Below are 25387 nucleotides of genomic sequence, written 5' to 3'. Positions count from 1 at the left end.
CACAGAAAGTGAGAGGTGAGGGACAAAATGGCAGGAGTGTGCTGCCATTCAACTCAACGTGACTCCAGCATATGTGAAATTTGCCTTACGTGGGGGGATCCAGAACAGATTCCCTGCGTATGCCAAGGGCAGATTTTAACATGTTCTGCTACTGCTGATTTTTCTGGCTGGCTCAGTCTGCAGTGTCACTGGTGTTCCTTGATTCATGTTTGAACACTGTGTTTGGTGGTCCCTATGTAGACTTGGCTGTAGCTGCATGGTATGTGGTAAACTTCTGTGGCTGTGAGAGTCCCCTGTCCTTTGCTGAGCACAGCATTTGCTGGATTTTCTTGGTTGGTTTGTAGTTCATCTGGAGGTTTTGTTTCCTCACCAGTTCCCTTATTCTGTCTGTGACTCCTTTGATATATGGTAAGCATACCTTCCCTTTGGGTGGTTGTCTTCACTCCTATGGGTTTTTTTGGGTCTGGCAGCCCTTTTGATGTCTGAGGTGGAGTAACCATTAACCTGTAGAGGCCAGTCTAGAAACATGTGCTTTTGAAAGATCACACAGAGAGATTTTGTGCCTTTTTGATTTTCCTATTAAAGACTTTGTCACAATATAGACTTTGGGTTTTTCTTGTGGCCAGCCCTGTATTAATGTCTGATTTCAGTTACTTCTCCAGCCCTTGACCTGCTGCTCATCCTGCCATTCAGCACTGCAACACAACGAACACAGACCGTTTGTTTTCTGAGAGTATACTGTATATACTCATGTATATGTTTAGAAATTTTAGTCAAAAATTTGAAAAAAAATCCAAATGTCAAAACAATTGAGTCCACTTATTCACAGGTCAATGTAAGTATTGTATTGACTATTCTCTCATCCATCCAGCCTGTAATATAAGCACAAACATGCCTGCTGGAATTTTGTAATTTTTTTGCATTGTTTTCTGTTACTTCATCCTTTAGATCTTTTGTTCCAGCCTCTAAGTTTTACCCCTGACTTATCCACAGTTCATATCAAAAGCCATAAATTTAGTCTCAAAACCTGCCCTCGACTTATACATGAAGTCGATGTATAGTCGAGTCTATATGATACTCAGTACAGGAGGCAACCAGAAGTCATCTGCTTGTAGGGATTATGTTTTCATTCTACCCTCCCCACTTGGCTGCAGGCATTCAGAGCCATGAAGTTTTAGATTCAAGATCTTAAGAGCCGCCTTGGGTCCCAACTTCGGAGAAAGGCGGGATAAAAACAAAACAAATAAATAAACAACCTGCTCCCAATATAAAAGAACCCCTGCTTTGGTTAGTTGTACATGCTACAGCAGTCTTTCCCAACCTAAGGCCTCCAAATGTTTTGGAACTAGCTCAACTAGTTTAGCTAAACCTTGGGGATTATGCAAGAAATAGTCCAAAAGATGTAGAAGGAACCAGCTTGGAAAAGACTGGTGGGTGCTAATAGGAAGCATTCCACTTAAGACCTGATAATTCAGAAGACATCATATCTCTTGCATACATGCTTTTTTAATTGTAATTTTGATAAGGGTTTAATATGAATGCTTGCTGTCTTCCTTTTTGCTTGCTGGGGTTGACTTCAATATTGTTGAGCCAGTAGCCAGGGTTTTTCAACCTTTTTAATGAGCAGTAGGCAGTCTTTTACCAAGTGGATGCTCTACAGGTGCTTTGGACTACAGTTCCCATCATTTCTAGCCAGCGTGGCAAAGGCTGTGTTAGACTTTTAATGCACGATAATTAGAATTGTTTTGATATTGCATATGCTACCTTTTCCTTTGACTTGTCATTGGTTCATATATCATTATTATTGTGTATCATTGTAGATGTATTACTGTCTATCCTCTGATAAATCCACTTTAAATTTTAGATGTAAGCATTTTTATTAGAGTGGACCTGCTATATATGTGTGTGTGTACAATAAGGACACCTGACCCCTGAAACCAAAAGAAAGGAGAGCCCTGAAATTTGGTATAAATGTTTTATAAGTACAGTATAGTACAAACAAACTTGATTACTTTAAAAGTCTGAAAACTTCACAGTTCTACATTTCTCTAAACGTGGAGTGCAAAAACTTTATTTCAAAACAGTTTAACTGATCATATCAGCTGGGAAGTTGAAACCTGGGAAATACTTTTTATCAAGACTACTACTGGTATTAAGAGTAAAGTATATCTTAGCTTTTAAATTACAGGCATCGGCTGGTATCCTTTCAGTGCCATATACTGGCATAGGTCACGTGTATATGTCCTTTTGTTGGTTGATGCGGAGGCTGGTATTGTCATCCATCCTGTGCACCAGCCTCCCCGCTGCCAACTTACTGTAGAGCTGCTACAACCCTCACACAGTGATTCTGTGCTTGGTAGAAAGCAAGGGGATTGCAGAAACCTCTGGCTGTCTTCCCACAGCCAGATGTGAAATGATTATGCCATATGATGAAACCTCTGGAGGACCACAGTGAACGTCAGCAGATGATGTGAACAGCCAGCTGTAACATAATTCTGCCACACTTTGCTACACAGAGACGTACTGAATGTGTCCCCAGTATGTATCCTCAAAATTGTGTGCTTCTAGACCATGTAGACACCTAAAATTTGAGAAATAAGTAGTTCAAGGCACTTCAATGAATACAAAACTCTGGAAATGGCTTTTTCATATTTACCATTAGCTATATAAATTCAGAAATAGTTCTTTGTTGCCATTTATCTCCCAAAAGGACCCTCGGGCAGCATATAAATTAAAATATATGTTGATTAAAATCATAATAAACAATGTTTTAATGATAAAAAATATGACAAATCATCTTTAAAAAATGGAGCAAAAGGCTATACTTGAAACCAGTCAAATTGGAGTAAAATAAAAGTTTTACTAGTCCTTGCTGGGATGGTACAGAACCTCTGAAACAGATCCTCAGCTGTGGGCAAGTTCATACAGGAGGAGAGAGTCCGTCACATGCTCTGGCCTCAAACTTTTTGGCAGGAGTGAACAACTGTGGTTCTACAGATCCTTTTTAATTTATATCCCTGATCACCCCTAGCTAGCAGAGATAATGATGAAGGATTATTGCAGTAGAAACATGGTGGGTCAGTATTGTTCACTCGTGTTTTAGATCATCGTAAGTGAGCATGACTATGCTAAATAGTGCCTGGAAATAAATTGTATACCAGTGCATTTGTTGTTGGAATGGTGTAATATGATGAGCAAAATGTGTACCAGAAACAGTTGGGCTGCTATATTTTGCATGTAGTTGCAGATTGTGAGTGCTATTTGCTGGCAGCCCCAAGCACAACATGTTACAGTACTCTAAGTAGAAGACGTATCACTGGAACTAGAGCCATCTTTTCCTGGAAGTTATGTGAGTGACTTAACACATCTCAGCTTAAACTATGCAAAGGCACCGTTGACCACAATAGCCACATGGGCAGGCAGTGCTAGGTACGGCAGACCTTTGGGCTGCAAATATTATCATTTTCAGGTGTGTAACCCTGTTCAGAATGGGCTATAGTCCCTCTCTCAGATTACATTTTGTACTGAGTCAGTAGACTTGTCTTGTTTGAATTACACTTTACCATTTTAGCTCATATGCAGTCATTCACTGTCTTCCATGATGGATAAGGGCTTCCAATAGTCTGCTTTGCATCAGCTGAAGAACAGAGATGACATAAACATATTGACACTCAGTTCCAAAACTCCAGATGACCTAATCACTTCATGGGGACCAGGAGTGGGCAACTTCCAGGGGTCTGGGGGATGATACTCAATCTTCCTGTAGACATCACAGCACATGCCCCCATTGTCCCCCTGAACAAAAGAGGGAGTAAAAAGCCCTATGTCTCGTCTAGAAGCAATAAGGAGAGGATTCCATTTTCTGAAGATGCCAGCCACAGATGCTGGCTAAACGTCAGGAAGAAACTTTTCTGGAACATGGCCACATAGCCCCAACCCCCCCCCCCCCCCCCAGACAGACAGACACATACACACAATACAATAAGGGGAAGTTTCACCATATTTTGCCGTCCTCCTGACCAGGTTTACCCCCAAGTGGGCTCTTTCCCCCCAAAAGCCATAAATTATCAGAGGTAGAAATGTAAAATAATATCTCTTCCAGAGGTGAAATCCACTGAATGGCTTCTTTGTTGTCTGTGGATGCAATGGACAAAATTGAATTTATAAATATATGTAAATTTTAGAAATACATGTGTATGACTAGATATTCCCTTGAGCGTTGTTCACAGCCGACAAACTTCTAATCTTGTCAAAATATTATGCGCTCTTCTAATTCTGGAGTACTGTAAGTATTGTATCCTATTGCTTTGTATCCCCAAGCACATCAACCTTTCTTGGGTGAGGAGGGGGTACATATGATAGAGAGATGAGAGAGTTTGGGAATATGAGGTTGTAAAACAAAACAAACACTCTCACACAAGATACAGGACAAGGGAGTAAAAAGGAAGATGCTTATGGTAGAATAAAAGAGGGAGAGTTGGGAAGGGAAGGAAAGGTTCTTTAAAAATTAGTCACACACTTCTCTCAACTGCTTAGGTTTGTATAAGTGGGTTCTGGGCAAGTCCATGGCTCCCTTTGAAATAAAGGACAGTACTCCAATATGCTGCCAGGTGGAAGGCCTCTAGGTCCTAGGGAAATATGGATGCATACATTAGGCTTTTTTTGCACATACATGGTTGCATATGTTTCTATCCTACATATGCAATGATTAGGCAGTATTCTGGTGCATGTGTCTACTGGTGGGGAGAAAGAGCAAGATCAGCTAAGAGGAGATATGTCAAACAAAATTTCAGAAAAGAGGATCAGGGCAGATTCATTCATCCCTAATTTGCAGTTTGTTCCAGATCTGGGGTGGGTGGGTTCAGCCCATCCTAGTGTAAAAGAGATTGAGGGGGGACATGTAGTTAAATTGCCCACCACGACCCATAAAAAGTGCAAAGAGATGATTTACTTTATCTAAAACATTGAGTGGCGGTGACACATGGTAGATCTTAAAAAGCATATGAGATAAAACAATGTCCTGAGGAACCCCACAGATCAATGGCCAAGGGGTAAATAGTAGTCCACAAGTACAACCTTCTGGTAATGCTCAGCCGGTTAATATGAGAGTTATCAAATAGTTCTCCCAGGTCCCAAACTGGCCAAACTGTTTATAAGGTTACTATGATCTATAGTATCAAATGCTGATAAGAAACGCAGCAGAACTAGCAGTGGTTCCTCCTGGCTTGTTAACAGCATAGGTCATCCACCAAGTTACTTCTGTTCCAAATTGGGCATGAATCCAGAGTGAAAATTACAAGAATGAACAGCTTAGTGTTAAGTTGTTTTTATTTGCTGCTCCTGACTGTTTCTATTGTTTTGCCATTTTGGGGGGATGTTGTTATTATTGTTGAAAGTTGTTTTATCCACTGTGAGCAGAGTGGAAAGTCAGGGTAAAAAATAAATAAATACAAGACAGGCACAAAATTTAGCTCCTAGCAGAGATCAACATTTAGGCCTGGAAAAGGTACAGTTGGGATGAACCGTTGCCTGTTCAGGCTCAGCATGGGGCAGAGGCAATACCCATAACAGTTAGCAACAAAGACCTTTGTTACAGAGTCAAGATGTAATTTATAAGTAGATAATATTCCCCACAACACACTTGCATACATGCTCAATTCACATACTAGAAGATTCGGAGACATAGCTGTGTTAGCCTGGAATAGGAGTATGCAAAATGATCTTGTAGTGCTTTTGGGACTAATTGTGCAAAAGACGTTGTAGCATAAGCTTTTGTAGACTTTGTCTACTTTCTCAGATGCTGATGCATCTGAGGAAGTAGACCAAATCCACAAAAGCTTATACTACAACTACTTTTGCACAGTTAGTCTCAAAGGTGCTACAAGATCCCTTTCCATAATTGAAAATTATAATAGATGTCATAAAATATTATTGCTGAGAGTGTGTTCAACCCGATAGAGTGCACTCTCAGACAAGACAGGTGACTTTTCAAATCCCACTTTCTAGACTGAAGATCAAATTCAGAACTTAGTTTGCCATCATAGCTGCCTTATGTCTTATTAGGCTGTGTGAAATTTAGGAACAAACAAAATCTACACACCTACAACCTGATAGTCTAAAAATAAATTCAATCATTCATATGCCTGTAGCAAGGAAATGGAAAACTGTTTTGTGCATCAGGATATTAATTCTTTAGTGCTAACGTTAAATGACTTTCTAATTAAATATCCCAGCACTGAGAAGAACCTTATTTAGGACTTAATGAGCAAATGGAATTAATTTATGTGCGTGCCCTTAAAAGGCTCCCAAAATAGGATGTTGCAATCTGCATCCCAGAATAGATGTTTGTGAAGACTGATTTCTATTAGTTTCTGAAAGGATAGGTTGCAATGATGACCAAAATATTGATCGCTTTTATTTTGGCAAATGGGTGAGTAAGGTGTCAAGAGCCTTTGGGGGCTGGTGGGCACATCTGGGATTTCAAGTATTTTGGATACTTTGAGAAAATGGCTGCTGTGGTAGGCCAAATCACAAATTCCCTGCAGTAGCCATACATTTTATGAAAAAGCAACTGGTGATAATGATCAGTTTAGTCAAAATATGAATACTTGGCAGAGATGGGGGTCTGAGCCCCCCCAAAACAAAGTAACATTTTGAATCCACAGAATGTTTGCTTCTGTTGATCACCTTGAGACTCAACAGATACTATGAATCCACATCCATCTACTCTCCACATCCAACCTACTGTCCCAGCAGCTATTCTTTCAAGAATGGCTAGTAGGCAGGCAGCTACAGCTACGTTTCCCCAGATTTCAGTGCCTGTTCTCAGGGTAAGGGGGGAATCTCAAGGCAAGAGTGCTGTCCTGAAGGGTTTCTTTTTGGTGGGAGGGGGTTATTTTTTACAGGGTGCTTTAGAGTGATGGCTGTAGACTTTCCAGGATGTCCTGGTTTATTTCTTCTCTCTCCCTTCCAAAAAGCATCTCAAACGGCTGTTGTGGAGAAAATTGATCTTTCTAGTAACAAAGAATCAATCTTTTAGCAGTCAAAAGGGTGCAAAAAATCCAGTTTCATTAGCCATTTGTTAATTTCCAAGAAATAGGTAAATAATTCTAAAGAACATGCACTTGTAATCTGTACTCATTTTTATAACTCAAAGCTATCTTGAGTTCCATTAGGAAGGTGGAATGTAAATGAATAAAATGATATTTTTTTAAATGATGGGAATCATAATTTAGCATTAAGGAGCTACTATCTCATTAATCGGTTGATAGTTTTCACTCATGATAGGGATGGCTTATCAGCCATGCACACATCCATTCTGTTCATAAGATGTTTTCCTTGCTAAAGTCAGCCTAACATTTTTATCCCTTTTGTTTTTGGGGGGCCCCTTTGCAGGCGTTAACAACTGGCAGTATCCCAGGCTTCATTGATGTCATCATGAACCTCAATTCTCCTGCCTTGCTGGAGGACAACTTGATCTGGCAGGCCAAGGCAGCTGGGAAGAGGATCATCTTTTATGGTGATGACACTTGGGTTAGACTGTTTCCAAAACAATTTGTAGAATATGATGGAACAACATCCTTTTTTGTCTCCGACTACACTGAGGTAAGAAATTCATTAGGTGCATTGATGTAACAAGGGACATGGTTGGATCAACAGGTGTATAATTGCTTACATCAAATTTGATTTTCTATGCATGTTTTAAAAAAATCAATGTAATGCCTGCTGTTTGAAAATTAGATTATTATATTCTTAAACAGTATCTTAGGCTTAAATGATGCTGTTTAGCACTGCTTTAACTGTCATGGTTCCATCCTATGGAATCCTGGGATTTATAGTTTGTTGTGGTACTATAGTTCTCTGACAGAGAAGGCTAAATATCTCACAAAACTACAAATCCTAGAATTCCATAGCATTGGATGATGGCAGTTATAGTGGGGTCAAACTACATTATTTATGCAGTACAGATTCAGCCCTGGTCACAACTTGTTTCCAAATTTGGGTAGTTATTATTTTTTCATTCTTATTTTCCAGGGGAGCTGTTGTTGGTGGTGGTGGTGATTTTTGTTTGTTTGATTGTCCCCTCCCCCATATTTAATTATTAGTAGCTGAAGCAGTATTTGAAACATGTCTCCTCACCTTGGAGAAGTTCTAAGTCATGAGGATCCAGACCCGATTTCCTGTCACTCCTTTCTAAATGGAATAAATCAGTTTCTGATTTTAAAAATCTGTGAGCTGGTCAGGGGGAAAACAAAGTGCAGGAGAAAAATTGTGGTCTCTGGAGACACAATTTTTCTCCCATGGAAATGGAGGGGCTCTTGGTCCTGCAAAAATGGCCTTAAGAACCTCCTGCAGCCCCTGAGCCATGTGATTATCACTGCTGTTCTAATTCTTCCATATGTGATTCTTTCAAAATCTCAAATCAACAAATCTTAATTCAGGCAGAGCACAGTCCCAGAGACTTTGGAGTAATCTAAATAAGTGCCATTGGGCCATCTGCTCTTACTGGTAGTAATTTGTGCGGAGCTCAGTCTGAGTCACTCTTATTATTTATTCACCAGTTATATACTATCCTTTCTCTGCCAAAGTCGGCTTATATTTTCCCAAATACAGAGCCCCAGAAGGAAATAACCAAAACGCCACTCAGTTCCCAGCTGAGCCAAGAGGTTCCATCTCTTTCCCTCTTCCTTTGCTGAAGCCAGATGAAATGTCCTTTTACTTCCCCGTGATGCATTTAAGTGGAGATGCTGGTGATTGAAATCTTTGCTTTTACTGTGCATAGTGTGTTACTAATTCATTCATTATTTAATTTATATCCTATCTTTCCCTATAATGGTGTCCAAAGCAACAAGAGAAAATGTGAAATAGGAACAGACCCATGCATAAAATAACGTATCATGCAAAACAGGCAAAACACAGATAAAAAAACCCCAGCCAATTAAAATAAGAGTAGCAGAATACAGCTGGTCCTTTCTTCCATTTGTATCTAGATGCCTTTCTTATGTTTCCTCTTAATCACTTATGGGGCACGATTCTTCTGGGAATGAGGTCTAAAACATCTGGAGAGCCAAAAGTTCTTCACCCCTGACCTTGATCAATGTTTCTTCCCTGTTTTAGGTCCACCCCCAAATATTCATTGTAAACAGGTTCAGCACCAAACCCCAGACCTCGAATCCCACAGCCTTTTGAGAATCCAGAAACTTCAATAACTAGAGAGGAATCCCAGTTCTGCTCTGTCCAGCTTAAGGATCAGATGTGATGGTAGCCGATGGTCTCCGGTCTTTCCCAAGTTGATGGACTGGATTCGTTGTATTGTTTGTACTGTTGAATATGCTTTGAACAGTGGCAAGAGTTTAAAGCTCCCACAGTTGTCTCAGCAAGCTGTAGCACAGGGAGCAACACTCTGAGCATGTGGGTTGTAGTTGATTCAGTCAACCATTTGTCAGCAACATGCTATTTCTAGAGACTTAAATACGCTGTTGGTTCATACATTTGTTTAACATGTAGATTTCTAACTAAGAGTCAGTTTATGTAACCAACAAGATCAAGTGGCAAAACTTTTCTTGGCTTGTCTTACTTCAGGCTACAGTTGAGAGACATGGTTGAATATTCCTTGGGGGAAAATAACTCTCTCTTGAGGGATGTATATCTGCATTGATTTTTATCAGCAGGAATGAATAATTTCAATAATTCTTTCACAGCTGGGCAAGATTATTAGCATTTTATGCATTTCTCTGTCTTTCTCTTTTTGCATTTTGTGTAGAAAACAGTATATTTTGTTTAAACACCCCCCCCCCCAAAATCCTTCTCTCCAAACACTATTTTGTACAAAAATATTCTGTTTATATAAAATCAGGCGTATTGTGTACAAGCAAATTTTCTGCAGAAAACTTCCTGAAATGGGAAAAATCTCATAGGAGGCAACCATTTTCCAGATATGTGTTTCATTATATCAATACATGTTTTCTTGTCATTGACAAAAAGAAGTGTTCTTTACATTGCAAGTTGAAAGTTAGTGTGTCTGATAGATGCGTCCAGCTTAGTCTTCTCTCTTTTAGCATGCTATTTTATCTTTGTGGAAGAAGTGTTGGTCTTCTTAAAGAATTATCCCATTGCACAACATAATCTCTTTCCACTTTCCATTGTGCACATTATCTGTACCAGAGATTTTATTCCTGGGTGAAGGATTTGTTGCTTGATCCTGAAAATTATATAAACCAGAAGTATGAACAGTACCTTGAGCCTGAATGTAGATTTCAACTTATTTTAATTTTTTGCTTTCCTCAAAGGTTGACAACAATGTGACCAGACACTTGGATCATGTGCTGAAAAGAGAAGACTGGGATTTACTCATCCTTCACTATTTAGGGCTGGATCATATTGGCCACCTGAGTGGACCAAACAGCCCTTTAGTAGGGCCAAAACTTTCCGAAATGGATAACGTCATCAAGAAGATCCATACTTCTCTCTTCTCCAAGGTGAGATGTTTATTTATGGATGTGAATCTTGTCTAATTGTGTGAATAGGAATTTCATGTCAAGTCTTGTACTCAGTTCCACATTCATTTTTTTTAACCAACCAAAAAACAAACTACATTCAGAAAGTTTGGGTTTATTCCCAAGCAAGTATAGACAGGGGTTGTTGTTTCCATACAGTATATTAATATTGCCTTCAGTGTTTTGGCAAGTTAACCTGACATTCCAGAATGTGTTACCAAATATGTTATAAAGTTGAGTAATATACAATATGATTTATATATATAGTATGTTAGGGCAGAAGGAAACATAGGTTTGTCCCTCACATACTCATTTAACGGGGAGCAGTGTCCAGTCTCAGCATCCAACAAGTGCTGACATATGTGATATGCCTATTTGTTGAGTCTCGCTCAACAAATTCAACATCTGAAATGCTCAAATTCTAAAACTTTATGGGTGGCTGAGTTAGTGAGAACTTTGATTTCTGATGGTTCAGTGTACACAAACTTTGTTTCATACACAAAATTATTAAAATGTTGTATAAAGTTACTTTCAGGCTTTGTGAATTTCATGTTTAGACTTGGGTCCCATCTCCAAGAAACCTCATTATGTATATTCAGATATTCCAAAATCCATAAAATTCCAAAATCTGAACTACGTCTGGTCCCAAGCATTTTGGATAAGGGATGCTCAGCCTGTATGTTGAGTGACTGACACCCAAGTACTAACAAAAGGGAAGCAGAGACAAGGCGAGCAAGATGCAGATATTATGAATGTTTATTTGGTTTTTCTAGCTCATTCTTACATAGAGAGTTAGCATGTCTGAGTTGTATGTTCATCCTAGCCTCCTTCCATAACATAATGTTTATTATGATATGTTTAAAAGTAGTTGAGTTGCTGCTGCTTTTCTGTACTTTGGTCAAATACCAGACTTGCCCATGTGGCAATCATTCCTTAAAACATTTGATATGTGATTTTAAATTTATGAAGTAAGGCAGCAAAATGGCTAACCAAACCTGCTAAGTCCGTGGAAATTTTCTTTTGCTCAGGAGGAAGGAGAGATGGCTTTGCCCCCTTTACTGGTTGTGTGTGGTGACCATGGAATGTCTGAAACAGGGAGCCATGGAGGTTCTTCAGAGGGCGAAGTGCAAACACCTTTGCTTTTGTTCAGCTCTGCTTTTGACAGAAAAAGTGGTAAGAACTTTTTCTTGCTGAAACTATGAGTTCAATAGTGAAGTTAAATTGCTCTCTTAAAAATGGTAAGAGACTGAATCTAGGTTGTACCACTCTAGTGATGAGTGGTCTTCTATCATTTCCTCCCTCCCCCCCCCAAAAAAAAAAAAAATTGGTGTTTTGCATTGTAGTACACCAGATGTCAGAGAGAAAACTAGGCTGGCACCGTTCTTCTTGACATAAAGTTTTCTAGTGAAATTCTTTCATATGGAGAATTGTTCAGTTACATGCCTCCCCACCCTAACTTCAGTCTGAAGTGATACACCTCAGGTGCAGATTTACCAACTCAGTGAGAGCTAGGCCTTGAAAGTTGTTTGATTTTATCTAGAAGTGTTTCTGTTATCCTAATGCATCTAATAAAGTAAGGTCTTGTCTGTAGAACAGCTCAAACTTCCCTGGTCTTATTGCTGCATTAACATAGAAAAAAACTAAAGTTCTTCAGTTAGTGACATTATGAAGGCCATGACTGGTACAATAAACATGTTGCAAATGGATCTTGTGGCACCTTTGAGATTAACTGAAAGAGAAAAATTGATAGCATTAGCTTTTGTAGACTTGAACCTACTCAATACATTTGAGAAAGTAGGCTCAAGTTTACGAAAGCTCTTGCTACGAGCTTTTTTCTTTCGGTTAGTCTCAAAGGGGCCACAAGCTCCCTTTGCATACTGATTTTCCAGACTAATGCAGTTGTGTCTTTGAATAAACATGTTAGTATTTTAAGGTGTCCCACGGAAGCAGAAAGTGTACAAAAAACCCTCAAGATGTCACTTTTCATTTCCTGTGTGATTTTTAACCTCATTGTCTGATGAAGAAATGAAGAAACTAACTTTGAAAGCTAACACTTTCTCTCTCTCTCTCTCTCTCTCATAAATTATTTCTGTCTATTATTAATCATTAATCAAAATACTAAATATATTTTGTATTTTGAACCTTTTGGTTTATTTTGTTGCATGGTCAATACAGCTATTGCATGTGTGTGTGTGTGTGTGTGTGTGAGAGAGAGAGAGAGATAGATAGAGAGATAGATTATATTTTGATATTGTTAAACCTAAAGAAAGCAATTGCCTGGTTCGGACACTTTTCTGAGCTCCCCAAAGGAAGTACAGGAGAAATATAAAATGGGATGATAAACACAGAAATATAAAATGGGATGATAAATACAACCATAAAGGGTGGTATTTCATCAACAATTACTACCTTGTGTTATGGAAGGCCAGTGTGGTGTAGTGGTTAAAGTGTTGAACTGGGGAGGGGAGATTCAATTTCAAATGTCCACATGGCCATGAAGCTAACTGGATTATTTTAGGCTAGTCACATGCTTTGTTAGTCTAGTATACCTTGCAGGGATTTTGTGAGAAGGACCTTGTATACTACCTTAAGTATTTTAGAGAAAAGAAAAACCTGGGCTCTTTGTATCTGCTGGTGTTTGCTTCCAGGACCTACTGTGGATACCAAAATCTGTGGCTGCTCAAGTCCCATTATATACAATGATATAGTAAAACAGAGTTTCCTTTTATAAAGTGGCAAAATCAAGGCCTTTTTTTGGGAGTTTTTGGTTCGCTTGAATATTTTCAGGCTGTGAATGGTTGAACCCATAGAGGTAGACTCCAAGGGTACAGAGGGCCAAATGTAAATGTAATTTTAAAAATATGTAGTAAGCTACCTGTAGGACAGGAGTCAACTTGAGAGGTCTGGGTATCTTAATGACACATTGGTGGCTGAAGCAGTTGTGTGTCTTTGTCAAAGGAAGAGTCAGAAGTATCATGGGCTGTAGGAATTTAAAAGGTAAAGGTATTCCCCATTGACAAGGTTGTCAAGTTGTGTCCGACCATAGGGGTGGTGCTCATCTCCGTTACTAAGCCAAAGAGACAGCATTCTCAGCAACTACTCTGTGATCATGGGGCCAGCAAGGAATCTTGGCATTAGTGATATTGTGAATATCATTAGTGATATTGTGAACATTTCTAAGTTAACCTAACACTGAGAGCAGAGGAACCTGAGCTATTTTATTGAGCTGCAGCAACAAAATTTGAGCAGTAGATTTCTCTACAGTATAATATGGTTTTGAGAAGGTGATCACACAAACACTCATTTTTCCCCTCTTCTCAGGTTCCCAGAAACCTCCAGAACCTGTTCAGCAGACTGACTTAGCTGTTACACTGGCACTAGGCCTTGGCTTGCCAATTTCAAGGAACAGCGTTGGGAAGCTGTTGATGCCTGTTGTACAACAGAAGACAATGAGAGAACAGCTACGGTACTTGCATTTAAATGGATTCCAGCTCAGCAGACTTCTCCAAGAGAATGTGCCAGCATATGAAAAAGGCAAGTAAGTTAATGTTTGCACTGGTAACTAGCAAACATTCTTCACACAGAGAAAATCTGCTTTTTATGATGAAAGGAACAAGGGAACAGTCACATCAATGAGAAATTGAAATATACTGTTCACAACACCAGCAGAGGGACACAACAACAAAAAGTAACAGCTGGCATTAACAGTTGAATGAAACCACAAAACTTTAGCTCATTCTTCTAGAACAAGAATGGAAAGCTACCAGGGGCTGGAGGGACCATAACACCATATCACAATAATTTGATGTGTTCATTTTTTGGCTTATCCTCCAATGATCAGTAGCACCTTCAAGGCAGGAAATTTTGCTGAGCTTAGGTGTCTTTTTGCACACTTTTTGCCTATCCCAAGCCTGGAGGAACCTTATTTCGAAACAAGATGTCAGCAGAGGGTCACATGCTGTTTCAAATAAAGCCCAAACAGGGTTTTAAAAACATGATGAGAGACCCCGTTATCACAAAATTACAAATCCCAGAATTCTGTAGCATTGAGCCATGCCAGTTAAAATTGTGTCAAACTGCATTATTTCTGCAGTGCAGATTCAATCTGGGATCTAGCCTTGGAGTGAACTCACCCTCCTCCCCCCACTTCTTGGAATCTCTAAATCAGTGGTTCCGAAACTTTGGTCCTCCAGGTGTTTCGTACTTCATTTCCCAGAAACTGCACCCAGCCTGGCTAGTAGCTAGGAATTCTGGGAGCTGAAGTCCAAAACATCTGGAGACCATAGTTTGGGAATCACTGCTCTAAATCATGTTTACTGCTGTTTTGCCCATATATTTTATCTTGGCTGACTTGTAAACACTGTATCAGATTCTGGTTGACAAAGTAGGTCTATAACCCGTGGTTACAATGGAGTATTTGCAATTCATTGCTTAATATAAATAAGAAAAATCTTTTCTACAGAGGCCTATGATGATTTTCTGACCTGCATTAATGTCTCTCATTATTAGATCCTGGATTTGAACAGTTTAAGATGGCAGAAAAATCTCATGGAAATTGGATCAAGCTTTATTTGGAGGGGAATACTTCAGAAACTCTCATAAATCTTGGCAAAAAGGTCCTTAAGCAATATTTGGAGGCTCTCAAGATCCTGAGCTCTTCTCTCAGCAAGCAAGTGGCGCAATATGACATGTATTCAATGATAGTGGGAACAGTGATTGTTTTAGAGGTAGGAACTGGTATATTAAAGTTGTCAAAGTGTGTTAGTTCAGTTTCATAGGTCACTACACAGGGTGGGAATTTTTCAGCCCTCCAGAAGTTAATCGACTGAAATCCTTTGCATTCCTCACCATTGGCTGCAGTTCATAAAGTTGCTGGAAGGTACAGTCCAACAATAGCTGGAGGGGCATGTGATTGCCACCCTTGTGCTACATCATACATCACCCCGATCATCTATTTAAAAGCTTTCTGTTTATGCTCTGGAGCTGTCCTGTGCAACATTGGATCAGACCTTTTCACACTATGAAATTTTAGCACTTTGATTCCAAACTGCCATGGTTCCATCCTATGAAATCCTGGGACTTATGGTTTAGGTTAGAGCATGTAGAATTTCAGCCAGAGCTCTAGTGCCTCACCAAACTGTAAATCTAGAATTTCCTAGGATGCCACCTGGCAGTTAAAATAGGACAGTGGCACTATAACTGTCTAGTATGTTAGGGCCCTGAGTTTGTGATATTTCAGCCAGGAGTACAGGATTGTGCTTGGATAAAGTTCCTCCCAATCTAGCAGAGCATAGACAAGTAATGCTGGATTCTACTCTAGGAAATTCTAGGAAAGAATTTGCTAGAAATTTTTAGTGTACAATGGATGGAGTCAAGTGAAATAAAATAGCAGGCAGCTTGACTAGGAAGACATCTTTTATAGAAAATAAAGAGACAGCCACACCTAAAGGCAACTGAGTGACCAGAAAGAACTTATGAAAAAGAGATGAAGGTGACTATATAGGTTTTCTATCTGGAAAGCTCTGCTTTATTTTTGAACATTTAGAGTGCAGTGTACACTTAGAGTAAGAGATATGCTTAAACACATGTGATTTTACTGTTTGATCAGAACTCTGGTTTGTACATCTTGAAAGTGCCTATTGTGCTAAGCTCCCAAAAAGAGTGCATGATCCTCCTTTTAGTGGTAACTGTATTGCAGTGGTCTTCCTCCTGTGGTAACTATATTCAGCCCAATGTGACTTTGGCGAGTGGGCTCATTAGAAAAAGGGCGAGAAAGAACTGGGACAGGATTCTTGAAAACTGCATATTTTCAAATGGTTGACATTTAAAGTAGAGATGTTGAGCTGGAAGCTTCTCTGTTTTTCTTTTCTGGTGGCAGTGAAAGTACCAGTCTTTCATCAGTAGTAGACAAAATAGAAAACTTCACTTTAGACCTAGTAGTAACTTGAGATTTCAATCAAAAGTGGCATGTTGCAAGATGTACCTGGAAGCACATTTCACTAGAAGCCTAATGGCAGTAAGGAGATGTCCAGAGTACTGATCACTAGAAGCCTTTGCTTTAGTTCTCTTTCTGTATGTGGTGTTGAGCTGTGGCAAGATAACTATTTTCTAAGGATTTTAAATACTTGTAGGTCTTTGAGTGTGTGTTTGTGTGACTGTGTGAAAAATAATATGGTTCAAGCCTGTGGTGTGAACCTACAGATTGGTTTCTGTCGTTCAGGGAGAGGTGGAGTCACACTGCTGGCCTTGCTCCCAGCCCTTTGAAACCCCTGTTAGGAATGTGGATATTCCACAAAGGGATGCCTGCTGAGAGCTCTGCACAGTTTGGAACCCGGTGTAATTGGGTTCCAAATTATATGAAAGCCATGTGCCTGGATTTTTTCTCTTCAATCTGTATATAAGGTGTGGAAATTGGGAGTGTGGTTGGACAGGGGTGCAATGGATGTGAGTTCAGCAGTGTGGCACCGTTTCTCTTTAATTGGACAGAACTGCCTTTGTTCAGATGACACAGGGAGCAGGCTCAATTCTTGTCTTTATCATCTATCATCTTATTAGCTTGGTCTATACTTTTTAGTAGATGTGCTTTTCTCATTGTGACAGAAGCGCAGTGGTTTTATTTGGCTCAGATACAGGCTCACTGAGGGGCACCAAAGGGTTTAAGCATTCCCAGTGAGGTTTCTGATGCTTCTTTTTCTTCCCCCCTTTCTTCTTCCAGAAAACAGACCCTGTGCTATGCTGCAAACTCTCTCTACAGTTTCAGAGTCTGCTCACTTTGAGGTATGGTAGGGGGCTGCTTTTGAGAATACAAATCTGGAACTCCTAGGGAGTGGTACAAGTCATTGTGCTCTTCCTTTGGATCCTGGCCTTTTATGAGGAGTCTCAGTCTCCTATGTTGTACATAATATAGCATTATGTGGAAGGGCAGATGGTCTCTGCTCCCCAGAAGTTCACAGTCAGTGATAATAATGTGCAGGTAGCTACAGAAGATCACTGTTACATACTGACATCTCTACTCAGTTGAATACTGAATTGCACCTTGTGCTTGAGCTGAGGTAACACAAGACACGACTTGCTTCCTCTTTGCCTGACTTTGATCCATTGCCTCTCCATTTTGAGCTTGTCCTTTCCCTTCCCACAGGTGCTGCTGCTACTCCTGTTGAGCACTCCAAAAGCCCTTAGCAGTAGGGCCCAACTGGAAATCCCCCTCTCTCCATTATGCTCTCTGCTGTTCTACCTGTTGTGCCTGATGCTTTGTGCTGTTCATGTAGTGGTTTGTACCTCAACGGAAAGCTTGTGCTATTTCTGCAGCATCTCATGGCTAACAGCCATTGGAGTGATTATGCTGGTTTCTGGACTTTTGTGTGTCATCCTGTCTGCTGTGGAAAAGGAGTTTGTGAATTCAAATCAACCGGCAAAGGTAAGATACACAGGAATTTGTCTTGAGCTGTTCTTGCCTGTTGCTCTATAGTTCACCTGTGTGTTAACCCTTCCTTCCGTCCCTTTGTTTTGTTTTGTTTTTTAAAAAATCATGCTGCTTTAACCTTCATAAGAGACTATAAACAAGTGTCTGCATTGTTTTCCTGGAAATAAAAGCACTGGGAAATGATGCTTTGAACAGAAAAACTGAGAAAGGACTAAGCTCTTTCCTCCACACTGGCCCTCTGCTTTAAATTACTGCTTATAAAAATAGCTGTAGAAAACACTACTTAGAACTCGAAGCATGGTAAATTGATGGCACATCCAATTTACAAACATAGCAGTCCAGGTCAATAAAGCACATTTGAAAAATATGGTAACTGAATTTGTATGTGCTTTCCTCTGAGATGGTTAGGTTGTCCTGTTTGGGAGGTATCTCAGTGTATTACCCTATTATGTCATACTTAACTCTATACATTATATGTTTTGTGAAGGAGTAATTTCTTTCATCAAGAATCTGCTTCTTACCAAATTCACTGAGTTCCTAGAATCCTCACAGAGCAGTATTTAATACCCATCAGATGGGTAGTTGGAGTGCATTCATTCTCTTTGTTCTGCAGTAGGAACTTGACTGGAATAAACATGATGGTGCACATGAAATTGTTAGAGAACATAGCAGGTCTGTCTTCTGCCTCCTCTTTTGGTAATTCAGGGTTAGGAATATATGCTTTTCCAGGTGTTGTTGGACTGCAGTTCTCATCTCTCTGTATTGACTGTTCATGCTAGGGCTGCTGAGAGTTACAATTCAACATCTGGAGGGTGATGAGCTTCCCAGACTTGCTTTAATGTTGTCATGTCATGAATTTCCATGTCCACTCCCTCAGTTATTTGCTGCTCTTGAAAAGGTAGTGGAAATGCAGATGTGAATGTAGTGAAATCACGTGTATCCAAATTTATGGATTTCTGTTTTGTCACTGTGCAAAATAATTCTGGACCCAGGTACAGGGAAGTGTCAACTTCAGTGTAGTTTACAATATGCCAGTAGTCTTGAGTTTATGAGTGTGGTTGGTGTGCATAGGGTGATTTTTACCTTCTGCCTGAAAAGTACCTTTAAAAGACCCCCACATCTTTAAGAGGCTCGACTTTTAGAAAAGTCTCCACATTTTTGATCATTTGTTGCCTGCATGTGTGTGAGCCTTCACGTTCCCTGGACATATGAACCCCATGAATTTCATAGGGTTTTTTTTTAGCCAAAGAATAGTCAGAGGTGGTTTAAGAGAGTTCCTATAGCCTATAGCTCCTGGTGTTCATGGTGGTTTCCCATACAAGTACTAACCAGTACTTGTATGGTTTCCCATACAAGTACTGACCCCACTTAACTTCCAATATCAGACTGGATCTGGGGCCTTTAGGCTATTTACAAAATCAGTAGCTCCAGACACTGTTGGTTTGGGCAATCTTGCAATCAGCTATTGCCAGAAATGATCTGAGCTTGACAGATTGTGAACACTGATTTGTTATGGTGAGAATATCACAGCCTAAAAGGTGAGAGGTACTCCATTATAATGATTAAATAATCAGAGTCTGAAAGAATAGTTTGGGGAGATTAGAGGCAAGGGACTGCTGGCTTGATTGTGCCAAAGAACTTTGAAAGGCATCTTACATTCTTTGAAAATCACTGCATGAAATCTGCATCTTTCACTGATCCATGATGTCTGGTTTCATAATGGAGCAGTAATAATAATTAATAATAATACAACAGTCTTGATTTTGAAGTGACATTTATAGATTTCCTGCAACTGGAGAAAAATGTGCTTTTTTTTTAAAGCAGGCAGTTTATTGCAAATGGTTTTAGAAAATAGTTTCATATAAACCCAGTATAAAAATGTTACTTATAACAAACTGAAGTACAAAAAAGAGAAAATGAAGAAAGGAATTAAACGTCAACTTGGTTTTGACCAGCAGTCTTGAAGTCTTTGCTGTGTGGGCAGAGGTATGAAAACCAGATAGCTATAGTGATTGATTGGTAGGTGAATCAGTGAGAGCCAACATCCATGAGTTAAAAGACAAACCTTTAAAAAATGACTGTTGACTCTGATTTACTGTTGTATTAGAGAGTGAAAAGAGAATATTACCGATGACATTTCCCTCCCAGCTATGAGTGATACCTTTTTGTGACTTGTGAATTACCGTATACCTCCTTCATTGTCATATATTGACATTTGAGTAATGTGGAAAATTAAATGGCAGATAAGCAGCTGCAAATATTTAATTGCTTGCTTTATCCTAATGAAAATCTGAACTTCAGGGAGCTTCTCCTGTGGTGGTTCGGGCATTTTGAGAAATGTCAACCAAGGAAATTTGAGCAGCTCATGGTTCTACCTTGTGGGTCCAGGGACCAGAGAAGTTGCATATTGTCCTCAGGGATTGGAAACTTCAGGAAGGAAACATGAATCATTCATGCTTTTCAGTTGCCATTGTTTTAAAACAGTCAAAAGGGGCTGTCTGATATCATTAGGTTCTGCTGGAAGGCAATGAACAAAGAGACCCACACTGAAAGTATGAGCAGGAAGTAAAGTGGTATTCTGGAGAATTGTATGGAGGATATCTAACATTTTTAAACAAATAGATTTATACGTTGCCTATCTTTCAGAAGAATATTTTTGGTGTAAAGAAATTGCATGGAGAGACAATAACCCCCCCTCTTTTGTAATACTAAAACCCAGTCATATACTGAAGCTGAATAATGGGATAATCAAGACAGAAAAAAAATTAAAGTGCTCCTTCACATTGTGAATAATTAAATAGTTAAAATTGTCACTCAAAAGATGTGGTGATCATTGCCAGCTTCAAAAGGGGATTGGGGAAATTTAGAAATAATCAGGCTAGTAAGGATTCTTGCCTAAGAAATCCCTATGAAATTTCTGGGGTCACCATGAGTCGACAGGTGATTTGAAGGAGTGCGCACACATGCACACGCACAGCTATTAGTAGCGGTCAGTAATTGTGATAGTTACATGTTCCTTCTCAGAATCAGAGGCAGCATGCTGGGGAACAAAAATAGAAGAATTTGATTTCCTTCATGTCCTGTTTGGGGACTCCCCAATGGCATCTAGTGGGCCAGGATAGAAAATGGTTTGCTGGATTAAATACCCTTTGGTCTGATTCCGCAGGGCTGATTGTAGGTTTTTAAGGTCCATTTGCTGAAAGACACTGAAAACACAGGTATTGATCTCTGTTCTGTAAAGAAAATGTTGGAATTAAGAGTAAAATGGTGTGTTAAAAAAATGGTTTAAAACTAAATTTATTAATTGATGTACTCTAAGAATAGGGCCAAATGGTTTCATGTTGAATAACAACATGTTCAGACCAATCCAACTGTACTTAAAATGTAAAAATATAAATGCTGAAATTCATTGAAATTGCTGTATCAGAAATGTAAATTTACAGCGCTATATAAATACAGGTTAATAATAATAATAAAATACAAATACTTTCTATTCCTTATCATTTTTTTTGTCCTTCTTTCCAGCACCTGGAAACTTAGGGCCCGAACAGACAAGCCAAAATAAAGCTGCTTCAGGTCACTTTGTAGGTATGCTTTTTAAATGATGCTTCCATACTAAGAGGGCGGAAACTGTGCCAAAGCCATGCTCCAGTCCCAAGGACTGGAGCGCAGCTTTGGCAGAACTTCTAGACTATTGGGATGCATGTGTCATTTAAACAACATACCTCCAAAGTGATCCAAAGCAGCTTTATTTTGGCCTGTCATTTCAGGCCCTGAGTTCTTAAGGACCTAGTTGTTTTTTTCATGTAACAGACTACACCAACAATGAATACTGTAAATCATATTTGACTTTTGTAAAGTTTCCAGTTACTTAGTTGGCTTAAGATATTTGCTTTCTGAGGACTGTGCCAGGACCCACAGCACCAGCACAGAAAATGTCCTGGCCTAACAATATTCTCTTTGTTTCTTTCATGTTGTGCATTGGATGTGCAAAATATGGTCTCTTGTGTTCGGCTGCATCCGTACTGCAGAAATATTCCACTTTGACAACGTTTCAACTGCCCTGGCTCAGTGCTGTGGGATTCTGGGAATTGTTGTTTTATGAGGCATTTCTCCTGCCATGTCAGAGAGCTCTGGTGCCCTGCCAAACTACAAATGTCAGAATTCCATAACATTGAGCTAGGGCAGATAAGGTGGGGACAAACTGGATTATTTCTGCAGTATGGATGCAGCCTTTGTGTGCTTGTAAACAAAGATTGTGAGTTGATGGGGTAAACATTCAGTGATATGTCTCCAACTCAGCTATGAGCATGGACAGTGCTTAAAAGGGCATGTATATACAGTGGGTCCTTCCCATCCATGGAGTCTTGGTTCCAGTCCTCCCTTCCACAGATGGATAAAATGTGGGAGCTCAATCATATTAGTCAGTGGGTGGCAATGTGCATGCGCCTGTGTCAGTCTGACTGTGGGCATGCACTGCCATTGACTAATATGGGATGGGGTGATTTGTGGAAGCTCCAGTCCATGGATGACTAGCCTGCCAACATGGCAACATGGACTAAAAAACTAGTGCATTTCCTATGAAATTGCTATGTGGTGTAAGTCGGGGTGGGAATCATGCTGTTCTCTAGATGTTGTTCAAGTGCAAATCCCTGCAGCCCTAGCAATCATAGCTGGTAAGGAATGCTGGGAGTTGCTATCTAACAACAGAGCCATGTGATTTCCTACTCCTGAGTTACACATAGTAGCAACTTCATAGAAACCCCCCCCCCCCCCGTTCCCCAGTGCCTTTTCAAGAACTGTGTGTGCTTATGGGTTCATGTATGAACTGACTGACCTTCTGTTTTTCATTCCGTGGCATTTGGATGCCTGAACTGCTGTTTGCATATCTTTGCATATTAGACCATGCAATATAATTATTTTGCAGGTGCTGTTTTTGTCTTGCTTGATTATGTGTGTTTTTTTACTGTTGTCATGTTTTTTTTTTTTACATCGGAGTGAACTTCAATTTACTGAAAATGGTCTACCAAGGATTTTTAGATTTCCTTAAATCAGTCCATTATAGAGCTTATTAACATATAAAATGTCTCTTTCTGAGGCAACCTTGTATGACAGCCTTTAATGAAATAAACCCTTAGTTTCAGTGTATGCGATATAATAACCAGCAAATCAATATTCTGCTTAGGGTGGCTGGTAAACTCCATGAATGAATATACATTTTCCCTCTGCACTGCAATATGGTGGAAAGACTATGAAGAAAATGAGGAAATAGCTCACCATTTACCTCCTTTTGAATTTTCTGATTGCTAAAAGATTTCTATTTTTAGTTCTGCATGAACTGCTTCCTACTCTGTCGCAAGACTAGCAACAAGATGAACTTTAAATGTTACACTGGTTATTCACAGAGAAGCTGCGTGCAGTCCTTGAAGGAGAATGTGCAGTCGTTTCAATAGGACAATTAACTAAGTGTTGACAGTAACTCTGAATTACACTGAAATTAACCTTGTTTCAGACTAGGAATATAGGAGAATTACATAAAATATAACAAAAATACAGTTGTCATTGAAGAAGCAACTGTAAGCAATTTTGCATTCCGACGATTCTAATGATATGTTGGATTCTTCAAAATTATATCACTAACACATTTCTCTCTTTACAGAATCCAGCTGCCTCCACTTCCAGCTGGTCTGAATTAGATGTACTCATCCTGGCAGGCACGATTGGCCATGTGTCAAGCCTGGGTGCTAGCAGCTTTATTGAAGAAGAGCACCAAACGTGGTACTTTCTCATCAATACCCTATGCCTTGCTCTGTGTCAAGAGATCTGCAGACACTATTTCTTGGCCAAAGAATGTGATCTTCAGCTTCTCTCGGCAGCAAAACCCTCTTTTGGAGAAGTAAAAGGAGCATCTTCCCACCATAGGAGTGATGTTGACCTGTTCCAGGATGATTTGAAAATGGGCAAGATCACTTCCATTGAAAACAGAAGCGGTTCTGAGAAGTGGATGGCATTATTGACTCCATGGGTCATTCTTATTTGCTGCCGGCTGCTTCGATCATTAAATCAGACTGGAGTTCAGTGGGCGCATAGGCCAGATTTTGGACACTGGTTGACAAGGTACTGATCTGATTTGCTGTCCAATTGGAATAACATTTCTAAATGGCTAAAAGACTGTAGTGAGATATAGAATCTCTTTAGATAACATGGCCAGGGAAGCACAGTGAAATGTGTTTCTTTAGATAATGAATAGGCAATTGTGGCCTTCCCAGATGTTGGACTGAAATTCCCATTAGCCCTAACTAATATAGCCAGTCATGCGGGATAATGGAAGTTTCAATTTACCAATGTCATTCCTTAGTAACAGTGAATGAATAGATGCCAATACAATACTAAGTAAGGCTGGCAGTTTCCCTGGGCCATAGAAAAATAACCTTTTAGGAAAAGATAAGGTGTTTCAAGTAGCACTGAATCAGGTTAGCCTTTTTTTTAAGAGACATAAATTGGCCTAGTGACCTCAGTAGAAAAGCATTAAACTGCTGGAAGTCAATGAGTGGACAATCATCCATATAATGCAGTTTGTTAGGTGTATTAACGTTAGTTTATCAGTGGTCTTCAGAGCCCTTAAGCATAAACAAATGATGTAAGCAAAGTACAATGATAAAAATCTAAAGACAAGTACAGTGGGCCCTCGCCTTACGCGGGGATCCGTTCCGGATCCCTCCGCGTAAGGCGAATTCTGCCTATGCTCAAGCCCCATTGTAAACAATGGGGCTTGTGCATGGCGATGCGGCAGCACGGCGGCGCGTGGGGCACAACGGGTGCGCGCGCCCATTCAATTGAATGGGACGCGTCGCCCTTTCTGCCCCGCGGCTTGAGCGTGTATGCTCAAGCTGCGTAAGGCGTGCCCGCGTATGACACAGGCACGCTGTACAATCGATCCTCCACATCCATGGATTCTTTATCCATGGATTCAAGCCTCCATAGCTTGAAAATATTCAAAAAAATATATAAATTCCAAAAAGCAAAACTTGATTTTGTCATTTTATATAAGGGACACCATTTTATTGTCCATTGTATTCAAATGCACATCACTTCTAATCTCCCTCTTCTTGGTCTTATTATCTCCATATTATTCAGTGGGGTGCTGAAATTGGAAAATCTAAGGCTACCAAAGGAGTGTGTGTCAGAGATTAGGTGTGAACTGAGGGCTTCTTGGTTTCTTGTTGTATTCTATTGCTAGACTACCTGTAGCATCTATGAATGCAATGACTTGGAAGTTGTGACTGATGCTTTTTAAAGATGGGGATAATTACATTTCAGAAGCAGCCAGTGTGGTATAGTAGTTTAAGTATTGGACTATGAATCTGGAGATCAGGTTTCAAGTCCCTGTTCTGCCATGGAGACCCACTGCATGACATTGGGCAAGTCATACACTCTCAGCCACAGAGGAAGGCAAAGGAAGCCCGCT

At 39.8% G+C, this 25387-nt stretch overlaps 1 protein-coding gene across 4 annotated transcripts in view; it reads left to right on the top strand.

Moving 5' to 3' along the window:
• The window catches only part of PIGG (phosphatidylinositol glycan anchor biosynthesis class G (EMM blood group)), a 118767-nt gene that overhangs the window by 7613 nt on the left and 85767 nt on the right, over positions 1-25387 (top strand). For all 4 annotated transcript variants that reach the window (XM_089488678.1, XM_089488677.1, XM_089488680.1 and 1 more), the window contains exons 3-9: positions 7396-7605; positions 10290-10478; positions 11525-11669; positions 13818-14030; positions 15006-15223; positions 17635-17913; positions 23579-24036. In XM_089488678.1, coding sequence (XP_089344804.1) covers positions 7396-7605; positions 10290-10478; positions 11525-11669; positions 13818-14030; positions 15006-15223; positions 17635-17913; positions 23579-24036 — 1712 coding nt within the window. The remainder of the gene's footprint in view (positions 1-7395; positions 7606-10289; positions 10479-11524; positions 11670-13817; positions 14031-15005; positions 15224-17634; positions 17914-23578; positions 24037-25387) is intronic.

Source organism: Sceloporus occidentalis, unplaced genomic scaffold, assembly GCF_023333645.1.
Source record: "Sceloporus occidentalis isolate IW3139 unplaced genomic scaffold, rSceOcc1.0.p SCAF_1, whole genome shotgun sequence".
NCBI classification, from domain to species: domain Eukaryota; kingdom Metazoa; phylum Chordata; class Lepidosauria; order Squamata; family Phrynosomatidae; genus Sceloporus; species Sceloporus occidentalis.
This window is presented reverse-complemented; position numbering and strand designations above follow the sequence as displayed.